General features: G+C 35.1%; 1 protein-coding gene across 1 annotated transcript in view; it reads right to left on the bottom strand.

Annotated features, from left to right (window-relative positions):
- DHX15 (DEAH-box helicase 15) overlaps positions 1-18,292 on the bottom strand; it is a 58,059-nt gene that overhangs the window by 14,132 nt on the left and 25,635 nt on the right. Inside the window, exons 4-8 of the mRNA XM_017866627.1 lie at positions 15,257-15,416; positions 13,709-13,927; positions 8,405-8,572; positions 1,685-1,771; positions 601-750 (exon numbers count right to left, since the gene is read on the bottom strand). Of these exons, the coding sequence (XP_017722116.1) occupies positions 601-750; positions 1,685-1,771; positions 8,405-8,572; positions 13,709-13,927; positions 15,257-15,416 (784 nt within the window). The remainder of the gene's footprint in view (positions 1-600; positions 751-1,684; positions 1,772-8,404; positions 8,573-13,708; positions 13,928-15,256; positions 15,417-18,292) is intronic.

Genomic DNA, 18,292 nt, shown 5'->3' with positions numbered 1-18,292 from the left:
TTCTCCTGCCTCAGCCTCCCGAGTAGCTGGGACTACAGGCGCCCACCTCGTCGCCCGGCTAGTGTTTTTTGTATTTTTAAGTAGAGACAGGGTTTCACCGTATTAGCCAGGATGGTCTCGATCTCCTGACCTCGTGATCCGCCCGTCTCGGCCTCCCAAAGTGCTGGGATTACAGGCTTGAGCCACCGCGCCCGGCCGAAGTGCTTCCTTTAAGTGAAAAGTTGAAAGTAAGGAAAGAAAGAAAGTTGAAACCTAGTACGGAAAGAAAAAAAAAAAAAAAAGAAAAACACATCTAAAATAAGAATGTATCTTCTATCAGTGAAATTGTAAAGAAAGATATTTATACATAGTATATATAAGTAAGGTTCAGCATATTCTAGTTTTCAGGCATGGTGGGGGGGGGGGTCTTGGAATGTATCAGCCTGGGATAAGGGGGTGTGCAACTACCTAAGTTAATTACACCATACATTTCACTCCTGGAAAAGCTAAGGAGCTTTTAATCCTAAAGGGCAAGATTAAGTAAATAAGGCAATTTTCTTCTGGTTAGAAATTCAACTTAACATTTTAAACACATTAGTAGGAAACAACAATACCCCATACCTGCATTTCTGTTTTATAAGCTTTCTCTGTGTAAAGTCTGAAGCATTTTCCAGGTCTGGTACGTCCAGCTCGACCAGCCCTTTGTTGAGCTGACGCTTTACTAATAGCTGTCACCAAAAGGGACTCAACTCTGATTCGAGGATTGTAGACCTATTGGAATTGAAATAACACAAGAGTCTTTCTTCAGTCAAACACAAACTTGTGATCCAACAGAAGTATCCAAAGCCCACAGTTAATTCTAAAATAAAGAAATATTGATAGCCATAAATCGTGCTGCTACAATAGACAACCCATCATCCTGAACCTTCAAATTCTTTTAGATACTCTAATTCGATCATCTGAAAGACTCAAACGAACATGAAAACTTCTTGTCAAACACACAGACAGCTTATATAATCCTTACTCCTCCTAATTTCAGATAGTTTCAGTTCTATCAGGCTGACCTTTTTCCTTGCTTTCTATATGCTGGGCAGTCAAGGATTCTGCCCAAAAAGAAACCTTCACTTTCAAAACTCAATGTTCTGGGTACTATGACTCTGATACTGTTTAATGAAAAAAATTTCCAGCAATAACATGATATGCCTACAAAACGTAATCAATTTATCCAAAAGATACTTGAAAAATAAAACATGTATTTATTAAATAGCCAGTTCACTTGCACTTCACTTCATTTAGTACACAGCACTGTTAAACTAGAGGAGTAACATAGTACTGTTTTCAAATAGTGTGCCTAGTTGACAGCAGTAACTCTAATGTTGGATAAGTGAATAAATGACTGAATTGCAGGGATGGAAATCCTGTACTTTATTACTAAACCCATACTGTTAAATGAATATACAAGCCAAAACACCCACCATCACTACACTGAAACAAAGAAATCAAAGCAACTCTAAAAGAAAAAAAAGCCTAGAATTACATATTAAACAGTGTCTTAATTTCTGAGAGCCACCCAGAACATACAGCAGAAATCTGAAAATCAAACAAAAGAAAATAATTCTGAAAGGTAAATTTTAGCCATTAAATGAATGGGTAGTAAGTACTGTTAAACCAACTCTAATTTATAAAGTATCCACTAAATATGTACCTTCTGTTTCGCAAATCCAGGATCAATCACAAACACCACACCATCTATTGTCAAAGATGTTTCTGCTATGTTAGTTGACACAACTACCTGTTAAGAAATAGAGTATGTAAATTATATTACATATCAAATAAAATTAACAGGACTGTTAAAGATCTGCCACTAACTTTCACTAACACAAGGAATTTCAAACCAGCAAATAAACTAGATATATGATTTGCTCTTCAATGGCCAATGCTTTAAAAAGGTAAATTAAAATTTAAGAAACCAAAATTTTGTTTACGTCACAACAGCAACTTCTTTCTCAACAAAGCTATTAATTACTTCAGGTTATCACTCAACCGTGCTACATTTTGCTTAATCAAATTAATTGACAGCATAAAAAGAAAAATACTGATAAAGCAATATAACATGCCTTACAAAATGTCTGATAAAACAGCCCTTATAATTAGTATTCAAATTTCCACAAGTGTATCTTTCAAAACGAAAACTTCGTTATTTATATCACCAAAATTCAACTCAACATTTTAAACAAAATGCCACATGGGAAAAACCTCAAGTTATAATCCAGTAAGAACTGACAGATCAGCAGAATCAAATGTAAATATTTTGGTAAGTGCATGATCTCAAAGGGATGACATGTAATATGCTACTAAATAATACAAAGCAACTGTTAAGAACCGTAATTTTTTTATTGACAGAAAATGTTTAAAGCATTTACATACTAATATGATAGCTTTGTATATGTGCATGTTTTACTATAAATTACATGTTTTAGAAAATTAGTTAAGGACTTAGGAAAGATGTTACATATAATTTTTTCCTTTTAAAACAATGGGAAATAGGGATTCCTCATTAATTTTAACTCAGTACATCTGATTTTCAGGAACAGGTTACTGATATTAAGTTGAAGATGTCTGTATACGCAAGCAATTGATACAGAAGATGAATCAAATAGAGTCTGCTTTTACCATTTGTAAGGGAAGATTAGACATGGATAGAAAGTGTGAGTGGCACCAAAGATACACTGTGAAATTTAAAAAGGTTTACTTCCATAGCAAAGACAAGAAAAGCTTTACTGAAAAATAACAGCATTTAGGATAGTCCTTGAAGGTAAAGTTAAGACCTACTCATTAGAGAAGGAAACAGCACTTAAAGTTCCATCTTAAAAAACACATGTGGGCAGGAATGTCTATGGACACATACAAAAAATGAAAAGATTTATATTTATCCCTATTTTAGTTTAAAAACACTTAATTTTATAAATCAAATAGCTTTAAAAAAATCATATGCTTTTGCTGCATTCACTATTTTACTTAAAATAATATTAACAGTTTCATTTTCTGATTTCATGTTTACTAAGTAGTAGACTTCCCAAAATACTAGCAGGAAACCTCAGGGATTTAAAAACATAATAGCAATCTACCATCAGGGTATTTCAGAATAATTTACAAGTAAAAAACCAAAATGTTTCCTTTTATTTGTCAGTTGAAAAGACTGACAACTAGCAAAGGAATAAGGAACGACAAGTGGTTTGATGATGTTGCTGAAATACGTTCTTCAGGACATTTAGATGAATAATCAGCAACTAGAACTGAAGCAAACAACAACACACATAAGGTTAACAGGTGAAACCTGAATAAGCATAACCTGCATTTAATACTCTTCTAGAAAGTCCGTTTGTTGTAGTTAAAGAAGTGACGAACTCAGAGATAACTGGCAGACACAGCAATCAAACCTGAGTAGCTAAGTAACTGTGGAAAGGTTTTAACACCCCCAAGCTTGTACTCCTTTTATAACTTACATATTACTTAGTCTATGTAACACAGGGTTATAGTGAATAAATTATGTAAGAATGTGGAAATACTCTATAAAATTAAAAGAAATTAGCCACGCATGGTGGCACATGCTTGTAGTCCCAGCTACCTAGGAGGCTAAGATGGGAGGACTGGTTGAGTCCAGGAGATTGAATCTGCAGTAAGCTACGATGATCATGGCACAGAACTCCACCCTAGGCAACAGACTGAGACCCTATCTCAAATCTATACAGAACCAACTACATGCCTGTAAATACAGAAGACGTCTCCTGGCTTTCTGGAATTCTGGGGTGAAAACCATGGTTCTGAATATATTTATGAAGAAAATCACTTTTAAAAAAGTTGTTCTGGCAAAAAATACATGTCACATATTTCTCCTAGAATTGAATACAATGTGATAAAAATTTCTGATGTGACCAATTCTTTAAAGAGTTACTATTATTTAAAAAAAAAAAAACACTTAATTTTTCTCCACAAAATAATTTCATCCTGTATGTCTTTTGTCTGGGTGTGTGTATTAAATTCTGTAATACTTAACAAGACATGGATGCATGATTCTGCACGTGTTTAAGATGATTTATGCCAAATGATTTATGCCAACTTGGCAAACCCATGTCATTATTGATATTAATAAGAGCCTATTGCCAGCCAAAAGTCAAACCCTAAAATACAAGTGTTAAATTGAGTCCTTACAAAAAAGCACAAGTTTTAGGCCTTTCTCAAGGACTAAAAATAGCTAAGGCTAAATACACACACACACACACACACACACACACACACACAGTGCAAAAGCAAACTAATACATGACAAGATAAAAGCTTCTTTGGAAGCTCAGCAATTGAGCCCTAAGCATGTTCTAATTGTAAATGGCACACCATACAATCAGGAACCCATCAGGAGACAAAATGACCTTGAATTTGTCGAGGGATTTACATTATGACCAGTAAGAATCAATATAATTGTTACATGCTTTCTAGACTGCAACACTGCAGTAAGTGTTCAAAGAGCCTTAAAAAATGTTCAAATTTCATTGACTAATATGGAACAGACTCTATGGTGAAAAGCTTGGCATCACTGTCAGGACATGCTAAGAGTAAATTTTCCCCCTCAATAACCTGCCTTCTAATAGAACTTACTTTTTTTCTAATAGAACCACTTTCCCACCCCTCACCCCACCCCCAATAACTCCACTTCAGGAGTAGAATTCGCAGTACTTCATTTGCCCTACCTGAATACTGTCTGGACACAATAATGCATTTAGTTTAAACTAATTTGGATTTTTAGTCCCCAGGGAACTCTGTGGGGGTCTCCAATACAAGGACATCAACTTATTTGCTTATAAACATCCCAGCAGCACCACAGTAAGCTATCTTCAGACCCTGGATCATCAAGTCTCTCTTTAAAACTATAGAACTATAGAACCATCTCCATAAGGGCCATTTCTCTTTTTTACTGAGCAACTGATGCTCTGAATCGTATTAATTAGCAAAATGCAGGATAAACTATAGAAAAGTCAGCTATTTGTATGAACAAAATTTGTGAAAACTAAATATTTAAAAAATAATTATAGTGGTATTTTAGTAACAATCAAATCCATAAAATAACAATTGTATGTCTCAGTCAAGAAATGCAGAGAAGTTATCTACTGAAGAGTAAACTTGAATGCATGTAAAGAATTACTATAACTTTTAACTTACTCAAATACTTGAATAAACTTCAAAATTATCAAGAGGTAAAATATCTACTCTCGTATTAATATATGTTGCATTCTCAACCTTTCTTGATTGCTAAAAACTTGAAATCATTCACCATTAGTACTGTAACATGTTTAAAAGGCTACTGTTTTATTAGTATCACAATCAAGTTATAAAATCTATTTTGCATAAACTAATAGAGAGAAATAAATGGCACTGCCTTATAAAAGGTACTCAAATATAAAGTTATACAGAATCACAATTTGATGGAAATTAAAATATCACATTAAATATTTTATTTGTTCAAAAACTTGCAATACTTTTATATATTTGCTTTATGCTAGCTACTATCCTTATATTAGAATAAACAGTTTAACAAAAAAAAATCAAATACTCTGTTTTTCACAATTAGATGCAAACATTAAGTTTAAAATTACATATGAACAGTAAAACTTGTATAGATCCCTCCTCTATAAGCTAGCCTTGTATGAAACTTTAAATTTGTGCTTAACCTGCTGCACCTCAGAATGTTCTTCCTCATAATGAAAATGATGCAGCAACTGCCAAGGAAGTCTTCCTTTACTCTCCCTAGGACTGTCCAGGGAAGCTACATCAGTGCTCGTCTCAATCTCTAAGATGAAATTGACTCAAGGTAAGGATAACATGATTTCCCAGCAAGAGGTCCTACAGCTTTGGCTGAAACACCATCACTGGATGGCAAAGTGGCATTATAGCTCTTAGTTTTGAAATACAAGCTCATGATCAGTCCTCAGAGTGAGCCTATCACCAACTGTGGCCATCATCACATATCCAGCCATTGCTGAGTCACTCTTTTCAATAAGACAAAATTCTCCTCAGCATCCTAAGGATTTAAAACACAAAAAGCAAAACAGAAACAAAAACCTTAATTTACTTCATAGGCTTAAGACAGCAAGAGCTCAGATGTGTAATTGTAGTAAATATGGGCCCATATTTCTCAAAGTAGAACTCAATGAAATGAGAAGTACACAAAAGGATGCACAAACGGGACATCTTTGTTGTACACCAATTTCACTCAATGGCAAACAAACACAGCATTTTAAAAATAAAACAAATACAGATATACAAAGTACACATGATTTCAAGACAAATGAAAACCAGGCAGGCTGAGGGCCGGGCCTGGTGGCTCACGCCTGTAGTCCCAGCACTTTGGGAGGCCCAGGAGTGGGGACTGATTGAACCCAGGAGTTTAAGACCAGCCCTGGCAACATAGTGAGACCCCATGCTGTTTAAAAAAAAAAAGAAAAAAATTAAGGCTCTGCCTGGAGGGTGCATTAACTTCTGCTTATTATATAAATATTTAAGACATATATTTATCTCTCTCTCTCTCTCTATATATATAGATAGATAGATAGATATTTCTGCTGATGAGGAATCAAGCTAAAATTAGGCCCACAGAGAATAAAGCACTTTCCAGTCCACAAATCAGCTTCAAAATTATATATTAAAACTATCACTTAAAATGACAAGTTTTCCCCAAAGTTCAGAATACACGTAAGGTAACATGAAAAAAATACTTCAACATGTTCTAGAGACAGGCAAAAAATAAAAGTTCAACACTATGAAGCTATGATTAGACTATTTTCTAAAAGTCAAATTTATTACACTTGATGATCTATGAAAACTCAAAAGCGGTTTTTTTTTTTAAATATTTCTATCAATCCTTGTTTATTTACATCACACTAGGCTGGTAACTGCACATCCACTCAGTGAATTCTTTCAATTTGAGAAACATATTTTGTTCATTTCAGTTTTATCTGGCCATGTAAAAAATAATCACAATTGTGTTTCTTTATGATTTGTAATTTTTCAGTAATCATCAAAAAATTAGCAAAGATACTAGGGAAAAAAATCACAAAAGAAGTTGTGGGTGTGTTAGTCCTCAATACAGAAATAAGAAAGCAACAAATTCCGATTCTGACTAACAAGTAAATGAGGTGAGGAAAAAGTTCAGGTAAGACTTTCTTCAATATAAATAAACTGAAGAAACTTATAGCAGCTGCCACAAAAGCCTTGTACATAAGTATCTTGTATACATCAAACTTAATCCTTGACAATCGTCCCCCTAAGGGATCAAAGTAACAGCTTTAAAAAATGAAAAACTAGGATCACAAATTAAGAAAATCTTACCAAAATTCACATGCAGCTATTATGTAACCTAATACACAGCGAGGTTTAAAAGTCTACTTGACTCCACTGTCCAGGTGATTTAAACCTTTTAATAAAACTGTGCAATCTTATTTTCAAAGACTCTATTAGGACTCCCAAATCTTAAAAAATAAGTAAAAGCCTAGCTGCTGTTTCAAACTGGAACCAGGATGTCTTCCCACCCCCTCAGCAAAGTATCTCAGAAATAGGGCTGAAATAATCTTGTTCCTGTCTGTGTGACAGGATCTAGATGAAGCTTCTGCCTTTAAGGAACTCACGTAGTTATGCAGTGTGATCAGTGCTACCTTTTTTTTTTCTGAGATGGAGTCACGCTCTGTTGCCCAGGCTGGAGTGCAGTGGTACGGTCTCAGCTCACTGCAACCTCCGCCTCCCAGGTTCAAGCGATTCTCCTGCCTCTGCCTCCTGAGTAGCTGGGATTACAGGTATGCGCTACCATGACCGGCTAATTTTTTTTAATTTTCAATACAGACAGAGCTTCACCATGTTGGTCAGGCTGGTCTCAAACTCCTGACCTCGTGATCTGCCCACCTTGGTCTCCCAAAATGCTGGGATTACAGGCATGAGCCGCCACGCCCCGCCACAAGAGTGCTACTGTTATTAGAGGTCTGCACAGAGTCAACATTTCCCACCTATAGACATTATTACTTGGTGAAGCCTTAAAGAAAATTATGGGCAGAAGGCCAAGGCACCAAAGAAAAAGTGCTTACTTTATACCAAGTGATTTAATAGGAGAAAAGACAGTACTTGGCCAACATCCTCTTTTCTTAACCCATTCTAGCGAATCTTCCATTTGCTAAGGAGGGACTACCTAGGAGAAGCAGTACCCATTCTTACTTTAGGGTCAAGAGATATGCAGAACCCTACAAACGGATATTATTTTGTTGTACAAACCTAGATCATAATCACCCACAACTTAGTCCTTTATAACTGAATGAAGTTTGCATGTCATAAATAATTCTTTCATTATTAAGTGAAATGTTTATAAAGAACATTTCTAATGTTACCTTTCTTCCAATTGCTCCATTCTGTTTTTTGGGAGGTGGAGGCTCAAAAATGCGTTGCTGCTGCTGAGGTGGAAGTGTAGAATACAATGGAATGATTTTAATGTCGCCAACTTCAGGGCCCAAATCATCAACCTCACGCTTTATTCTCTTACAGGCTTCATCAATTTCCTACAAAATAAAAGTGAGTCTAAAAACGAATACTGGAACATTTTTATGTACTATAATCACAGTTCTATGCAGTCTATTTGATGTATGCCATCTTCTTTCACTTCATGGATACCATATTTTCAATTTAGTAACCAAAACTAATTTAGCAAATTTCAACGAGATTTCCAAAACAAGAAACTTTCATTTTTGTATTCAAATGAATATATAACTGCCTTATTTGCATTCCACACCCCTTTTCTTAGAGTCGGATTTCCTAATTAATTCTCAACAAATTGTACTAAAATTGAAATTTCTCACCCAGGAATATTTAAATGCACTTATGACCTTTTCAATTTTCACAATCTAAAAGAAATTGATGTGCTAGACATTTTAAATAAGCCAATTAGGCTTTAATGTCACGTATCACTAATGCAATTATATGGAAGATTTGCTTCATTGTGCCTAATGAGAACAAACACCTTTACAGTATCAACACAGATATTTAAGAACTAGGCTAACCCAAATGTCTTAGAGCAGCTACAATTTTTTTTCTCAGAAAACTACAGTCACACATTGCTTAATGACAGGAATATGTTCTGAGAAATCTGTTAGGCGACTCTGTTGTTGTGTAAACATTCTAGTGTATTCATGAACCTAGATGGTATAGCCTATTGCTCCTAGGCTACAAACCTGAGGAGCATGTTACTTAAGTGAATACAGTAGGCAACTGTAACACAATGGGAAGTATTTGTTCATCTAAACAAAGAAAAGGCATGGTAAAAATATGGCATAAAAGATAAAAACTGCCAGGCATGGTGGCTCACGCCTGTAATCCCAGCACTTTAGGAGGCCGAGGCAGGCGGATCACCTGAGGTCGAGAGTTTGAGACCAGCCTGACCAACATGGAGAAACTCCATGTCTACTAAAAACACAAAATTAGTTGGGTGTGGTGGCACATGCCTGTAGTCCCAGTTACTTGGGAGGCTGAGGTGGGAGAATCACTTGAACCAGGTAGGCAGAGGCTGCGGTGAGGCGAGATTGCGCCACTGCACTCCATCCTGGGCAACCAACAAGAGCGAAACTCCGTCTCAAAAAAAAAAAAGGGTAAAAATCAGTACACCCGTATAGGGTATCTGCCATGAATGAAGTCTACAGGACTGAAAGCTGCTGTGAGTGAGTACTCAGTGAATGTGATGGCCTAGGACATTCTGTACACAACTGTAGACTTTATAAACGCTGTACATTTTGGCTACACAAAATTTATTGAAAATGTATTTTGTTTTGATATATTTTTCTTTCTTCAATAAATTAACCTTAGCTTACTGCAACTTTTTAACTTTATGAACTTTAATTTTTTAACTGACTCTTTCGTAGTAACACTTAGCTTAAAACAAACACGCTGTACAGCTGTGCAAAAGTATTTTCTCTTTATATCCTTACTCTATAAGCTTTATTCTAATTTAAAATTTTTTACTTTTTCAACTTCTTAAACTTTTTGGTTAAAAGACCCAAAACACACACTTAACCTAGACCCCCACAGGGTCAGGATCATCAATATCACTATCTTCCAACTTTACATATTAACCCACTGGAAGGTCTTCAAAGGCCAGTAACACACATAGAGCTGTCATCTCCTGTGATAACAATGTCTTCTCCTAGAATATCTCCTGAAGGACCTGCCTAAGCCTGTTTTACAGTTAACATTTTTAAGTCGAAGGAGAACACTCTAAAATAATGATAAAACATGTAGTAAATACATAAACCACTAACAATGTCCTATTATCATTATGTACTGTACGTAATTGTACATGCTATATAGTACTTTTAAACAACTGGTAGCAAAGTAGGTTTGTTTGAACTAGCATCACCACAAAGCAGTGAGTTAATGTGTTGTGCTATGATGTTGCAAGGTTACGTTCAGCTCCATTATAATCTTATGGGACCAGCACCATGGCTATCTGAGAACTTTGTCTTGACCAAAATGTTATGTCGCACATGATTATATTCTAAGGCATTTGCATTCAAGAGGAGACATAATGAATATCAAGACAGAAGAAAAGAGAGAGACAGATTATGTATGACAGCTCTGGAAGAGGCAAAGGAACTTAAAAATGGAAGGCAGCACTGCAGACAAATGTATTCCAAATTTTATTGAAGTATTAATTCAATTAAACCCAGAAGTATGTAAAACGCTCACTATATACTAGGCAGCCTCTCCAATAAATGACCCAATCAGAAGCTACCCTTGTCAACAAATCGCGTTTTCCCCCCAAAGGACAATGATACTAACGGGTGAGGAAGAATTTTAGGATGTTTACTTTATATTTTTTTTAATGTCCAACTGTGTTTCTGTATCAAAAAACACAAAGTTCCTTAACACAGTAAGAACAAATAAATTACTTTTCACTTATTTCAAACACACCAGTTTTCTTAAAGGTTATCTGTCTCAAAAATCAACACAGAAAATTACTATTAAAGATTCAATGTTAACAGATCCCCCTTTGAAATCTCAAGTTTCTAATGAAAGTAGATGCTACTCATCTAAATAAAAAATGTAACAAAGCGAATAAATATTTTCTGAAAATACTGCTTTCAAATGTTGTATCTAGATTAGAATGCCCCCTGCTGGCATGTAAATAAAAAATTAAGAGTTCTCCAACTTCAAAAATATTTGAACATAATATAAAACTAGGCTTCCAACATTTAAGAGTATCTGCAATTTTAATTTTACTGTATATATATGAAAAATGGTCAGAAATCACAAAATATCCAGATTTCACACATTAAAAATTAAGTGCTTAAATTAGACATTTGCTTTGTGATTCCAGTATTTTAAAATGACAATTCCAACTTTGCTGGAAATTAGATTACCCAATCTGCTAGGAATGCATGGAGCTAAAACAAAATGATGACTATGTAGGATATAAAGGCATCTCTAAAATGTGGAAGAAATCCCGTAACACTTACGTTTTTAGATAAAGTCCTAAACAGTTTTAAAACTTGCAATAAAAATTTTCCCTGAGGTTTGCCAAACTTACAAAAAGTCAACACTATCAGCTGAGAATGCCACAAAACTTATCTGCATTCATCAGAATATAAACACAAATAGGTAGAGGAGGAAAAGGAAGTTTCACTGTCCCAACAGCAGCCATCTGCTTAGTCATCAGCAATACTAAGAATAAAGACAGTTCAGGAGTTCTTTATTTGAGGAAAGATTTTTAACTCCAAAAGCAGCAGTATGTTAGTAAATTAATCTAGACCTTACCACTTAACTCACTGCATGTTGAAAAAGAATTTTACTAAGCAAAATTAAAGATAAAAAATTATTTAATTACAATCACTCTTATCTAATTCCTATCTAGGCAACACTTTAAACTGTTCTCTCTCCCTCCCAAATTAACTTAGGTGACTACAGAAGCACTTTTATTTAGGTGGTCAGAATATGTTCTTAAAACCGGTTTTAAAATTTTATAAGATTACTCAATTTCATGGAGGCTATTCAGATTTATGAAGAAAGGAGTACTGATTTCACAGTACCATTTAACTTACCAAATAAAAATAACAAAGGTTCACAAAAATGAGAAGGTAATATTTACTTTAGAACAGCTCTACTACTAAACACAACAAATGAAATGTAAACAAAACGTTAGGTTTTCTGCTACCTTCTCCCCACAACTCTACAAATTCAAGACTGGGAACCTAAAGATAATTTAAAAAAGCAATGGTATGCATATAAACAGTTGACAACTAGAGTGGCATTTTATTTCATGAAAGACTTACACTCTAGCACGCATCTGAAAACCCTTCAGCTTTTTACTCCCTTCCTTTCCCCAGCTGTGGGATTCACAGTTTAAAAATACTGCACAAAGCTGTCTCAGAGAAAAACCTTTCAGGTCCTTAACCATGAGGCCATTTGATATTTCTGATAGAATCTCAATAAGCTTATGTTATCTGAGTATGATGACGACTTTAAATATTGATTTAAAAAGTAAAAATATGGCTGGGCGCAGTGGTTCACGCCTGTAATACCAGCACTTTGGGAGGCCGAGGCAGGGACAACAAGAGCAAAACTCCATGTCAAAATAATAAAATAAAATATACTATGCACTTTGGAGGAAGTGAGAAACTAGAGAGACCAGACACAGGAGGACAAAATGATTATCCCAACAGTCTCAATACCACCATTACAGCACAAATGCTGTTTATATGCCATCAGAAAAGCATTTTGGGGCCGGGTGTGGTGGCTTGCACCTATGATCCCAGCACTTTGGGAGCCTAAGAAGGGCAGATCACCTGAGGTCCAGGGTTCAAGACTAGCCTGGCCAACATAGTGAAACCCTGTCTCTATTGAAAATAAAAAAATTAGCCAGGCGTGATGGTGGGCACTTGTGATCCCAGCTACTTGGGAGGCTGAGGCAAGAGAATCACTTGAACCCGGGAGGCAGAGGTTGCAGTGAGCTGATAATCATGCCACTGCACCCCAACCTGGGTGACAGAGAAAGACTCTGTCCTCCCTCTCCACCCCAAAAAAGAAAAAGAAAACCCTTTCGTAAAAGCCTTTTTAAAACTTGGTATTATCCAAATAGCTTCTGAATTTATTTAGCCATTCAAGAATTCCAAAGCACACCTATAAACACCCTATTGAAAATAAGCTTAGAAATGCTACATCTGAGAATACAATTTTAAATGAAGTAAATTCTAACTAAGAACTTTTAGTCATCCTTCCCAACCTTCACGAGCATATGGGAAGACAAAACCAAACTGAAGTGTTTTGATGATGAATAGGCACCCAAATTCACTCACAAGCTAAATAACTGTATGAGGATAACCTGATTTCAAAGCAGCTATGATGCAAATTCATGCCTCAGCATAATACCACTTGTATCCCAGGGATCTCCTAACCTGCAATTGCAAAATCTTAAAATTCCAAATTAACACTCTTAAAATAATTAACTATAACACAAACTCTAGTGGTATATAAAAGTATTCCTATAGTATACAGATAAAGGGGGTTATATATTTTACATATTAATATAATCAGGTTGAAGAACACTGAAATAAAAAAATGATTAACATGCCATGTTCTTATGATTCAAGTTGCTGCATATTAGAAACAGTATGTCAAAAGTTAAATAATGAAGAAAATTAAAACAATACCTCTTGACCAGTTAAGAAAAGAAGAAGATCTCCCTCTTCCTCTTCACACATATGAATCTGGATAACTGTTCGAATTGCTGCTTCAAGATAATCTCTCTCTGGCTCTGGAGTATAAAAGATCTCAACAGGATGTGTACGCCCAGGAATAGTTAAGAGAGGACAGTTATCAAAGTAAATCTGGAATTTTCCTGCATCTAGAGTAGCGCTCATAACTATAACCTGAAAGAAAACAGTAAATTACTTGAAGCTGTCTTCAAGGGTTCTTATGTGGTCTTAAAGTATAGCAATATTCACTATTCTACGTATATATCAGCTATTAAAAAGCCCATGAAAACCTTCAAATAAACTGTAAATGAAAATCAAATACATAATGGCTGAACTATAGTAAAAGTTATTTACATTTTAAAACTTAGAAAGAAAACAATAAATGCATAAACTACAGTATTTCTTCATAAAATACCTTAAAAATCAGATTTTATAAAATTATATGTAATTCAGATTGGTAAAAGAAAACATTAATACGTAGGATAATTACTGCTACCATTATTAAAACTTTGCAAATAGGGAAAACAGAAAGAAAATGCAAAAAAAAAAAAAAAAAAAAAAAAAAACCAAACCTCAGTGGACCAGATATAAAAAGAAGGTTCCTCCATAAAATGTTTCACTAGAGTTCTTAATTTCTACTTTCAGGTTCGCACTAAAACCTTGGTAGCACAGTAAGTTTAATAAATAATGACAGTACTCACATTATGCTTTAAATATATTTTTTAAAGCACTGATCTAATTTTATAAACAAAACATGCTCAGGCCTCAATTTTTTTTCTAAAGACCCAGAATCTTTCTTGCCAGTGCTGAACCCTTGTTTGTTTGTTTCTGAGATAGAGTCTCGCTCTGTTGCCAGGCTACGAACCCTTCTATAACACACGTATCAACAAGGGATGAGTCTACATTCTAATGAATAGTAAACACACACAACACAGCAAAAAGGTGAACTTCATAGACTTTGGGGGACAAAAATGTCAGAAAATAGTTTTAGGCCCTTAATCAACATAGTAACAGTGGCCAAGGTACATGTGGTATGGAGAAAAGAAGTAATACACTAGGGTAAGCGACTACATTTCTAAGGAGCTGCCTGTCCTATGTATAGTTATTTCCACTCTCCAACATTGTAAGTTACAATGGGTGTTTGTGATGAGACAAGGACATGGATCTGAGGGACAAAGATTTGATCCTTAAGTAAAGGGGGCCCCTGTACTTAATGAAGGGTAGAGTGAGTAGCGCAGTTACACATATATGAGATTATAAAAGAACTAGGTGGGTAAGAAATTGAGAAGATTTGGCTTAAAAATGCACTACTAAAAAGGGGGAGAAATATACTTAAAGTCTAAAATGAAGACATAGCAAAGCAGAAACAAAACAAGAAGGTACTTACTAGTTCCTTCTTTTACAGGTGATTTCTTACAGTTGGTTATTGATCAGTATGTATTCCCCATCTTTATGTCCACATACACACATATATAATTAAATGGAGAGAAGAAATTACTTCACCTTTAAATCTGATCTCTGTCTTACAACTTCCTTCAGAACACCCATTAGAATATCTGTAGCCAGTGTCCTCTCATGAGCCTCATCAAGAATTATTACACCATAACGCTCCAGGAGGGGATCATTCATAGCTTCACGAAGTAACATCCCATCAGTCATATACCTATATTCCAAAGAACATGTTGGTTAAAGGTTCCTTTAGGTCATTTTAAAACCAAACTTCGTGACAAAAATGAAATGCAAAGACATTAGGTAAATTAAAAATAAACTTCTGCCCCAAACAAATGTGCTACTGTTTCATGATCAATTGCAAAATTAAGTTTCAAGAAAATCTTTTTTAAGAGTATACAACCAACACGATATGCATTATCAATTCTTGAAAAATATAATACTGAAATGTACTGGGAAGACTTGATATGACTGATTATGGAACATAACGATCACACGGTTTCACACAAATGCCAAGGCAAAATTCATCATTTTCAATTTCTTAAACCTTTTAAAACATACAAATATTCAACATACAAAACAAACTAATAAACCATTTTAAGTTGCTTCATGTCACACTACTAAAATGTTACCACATGCAAATAAACATTTTTTGTTAAGCCTTAACAATTCCTTACTTAATAAGCTAACAACAGGCTCTCAGTTCAAAAGGGCTGACAGCACGTGAGTCTGCCATCCTCCTCCCACCCCAAAGAAATAATCTTAACGCACAGAAGGAATTTATTAATAAAAGAAGTGAGACTGAGGGGCAGCATCTACACTAAAGAAATGCTGATACCTAAACTGGAAGATAAAAAACAAATGATGTCAGATTGATCAATGAACCAAAAAGGGAAACCAGACTTAGTTAGGGATGGCTCAAGTGAAGGCAGCTAATATGGACTCCAGTTATCACAAGAGAGGTGCCACGTAAGAATGAAGGCAATGAGATCAAGGGTCAAGGTTGTATAACTTTGTAGGGGTCGGCTATCTCCTGTCCATTCCACTCTGGTTACTGCTGTCACTATGAAAAAAATATATTTTCCTTTTGGCACCTGGACAAAACACAGTATGCCTTTAGATGCTTAAGTCACAGCTCATTCAGTCAGATTAAAAACCCATTATTTTATTTACAGATTTTAAAATGGTATTAAAAATCTGAAGCCATCATTTATGATTTCACCATTTTGGCTCTTTTTATAATTAGTCTAACCGAATCTTTCATGGACCAACTGGATATTTTTAGCTAATGCCATCTGTTGGAGCATTAAGTTCAGCAAACTGATAGTATACCACAAAAAGAAGTGAATTCTCTTTATTTCACCTAAACTTAATTCTAAATTTAATAAGCTTTTGGCAAACAAATCCATCTTAACTCATTTATATGCTTTATGCTTCTTGTCCTTGGTCATATTTTTAAAAATAAACTACCACATTTCTGGGAGGGACAAACAGCATTAACTATAAGGTTGTTTTATGTAAGACCAGGAAAGAAAAAACTGCCAATTAAACTATGACTCAGTGCCTTAAAAACAGTAAAGCATAGTGTATGAATCAGCAACACTATAGCCAGTAGCTGCTTTGAAATTTCTTTGATCTGAGGACATTTGGTAATTTTTCCTGTCTTTCGATATATCACAGACAAGAGATAGGCAATACTCTTGTACATGATCTTAGTAGCAGAACATTACAGCTTCCTCTATTTTGAGTTAACTCTCTTAGCTTCAATAGAGCTGTCTGTTGATTTGCAGGGCAAAACAAAATGGATTGGTTACTCTTCCAACATTTGCTCAAATACTAGCATATTCACACCCTATTGCTCCATTTCCCAGTCTCTTGATACTCAGTACTCATTTCAACATGGAATCATACTGTAATATTTAATATTTTTGAAGGCATTTAAATTAGCAAATCCTCTCAGTATATACAGACCCAACAATTCACATTCTTTGAGGTGAAAATATGTACAGCTAGATCAAGTTCAAGCATTCACAGGCAATAATTACCAAACTGCCACCAACTACAAGACCTCAGTAGATTGTAAGATACATTGTAACTTCAGACAATAAAAACTTGAGAACAAAGTCACAGAAATGACAAAATATGACTTTAAGTTGAAAACTTCTTAAAAGCGGTTTTAAAAGTCACCTTCTTTATTTTGATCCTTTTTCTCCTCACATTCCTCAAGCTTTAACCAATCACAACAATATGGAGCAGAGCTAACCAACAGACATTCCTTTTTATTTTTCTAAGGGAAGAAATGTTACAGATGGCAGACTAAAAATACTAGGTTAGATTAATGGAAATATTTTATTGTGCTTTATTAACTATGCATATTGCAAGTAGTAAGTTAAATGGCCAAAACTTCTGTCATCCAGACAATTCTGAATGGTTCCTCACCACTGACCATCACCCAGTGATCCCATTCCATGAGGTGCTGCACTTAATTACTTCTTGCATCACCAGTTAATATGGGATATTGCTGTTTGTGCAATGAAGAATTTCAAGAAAAATGAAATTTTAAAATTTGGAAGGTCTCAAGAATACAGTCAAACTTACTTCTTTCCCAGTGAAGAAAACGAAAAAATCATAGTTAACTTTTACAGATTCCCAAAACCAGTTACTAAGACTAGGTATCACTGTACTGATTCTCAGTCCTAAGTCTCTACTACATTAACACACTCTCCACAAAGTCCCAGATAAAGGAATACACTGTATATACAAATTTAATAGCAAAAAAAGGTATTTGAAAGATATGCCCAGGTCCTAACCTGTTACTTACCAATGTGACATTATTCAGAAATAGGGTCTTTGCAGAAGTAATTAAGTTATGAATTTCAGAAAAGATCACCCTGAATTTCGAGTGGGCCCTAAATCCAATGATCAGTATCCTTATAAAATGTAGAGAGGGAGATTTGAATACAAAGGGAAAGCCATGTGAAGATGAAGACAGAGACTGTGGTTATAAAGCTACAAGCCAAGGAATGCCAAAGACTGTTAGCCACCACCAAAAGCTAGGAGAGAATCCTGAAAGACTGTTGCCCCTTAGAG

The sequence above is a fragment of the Rhinopithecus bieti genome, unplaced genomic scaffold, assembly GCF_001698545.2.
Source record: "Rhinopithecus bieti isolate Rb0 unplaced genomic scaffold, ASM169854v2 scaffold_1599, whole genome shotgun sequence".
Taxonomy (NCBI): Eukaryota; Metazoa; Chordata; class Mammalia; order Primates; family Cercopithecidae; genus Rhinopithecus; species Rhinopithecus bieti.
This window is presented reverse-complemented; position numbering and strand designations above follow the sequence as displayed.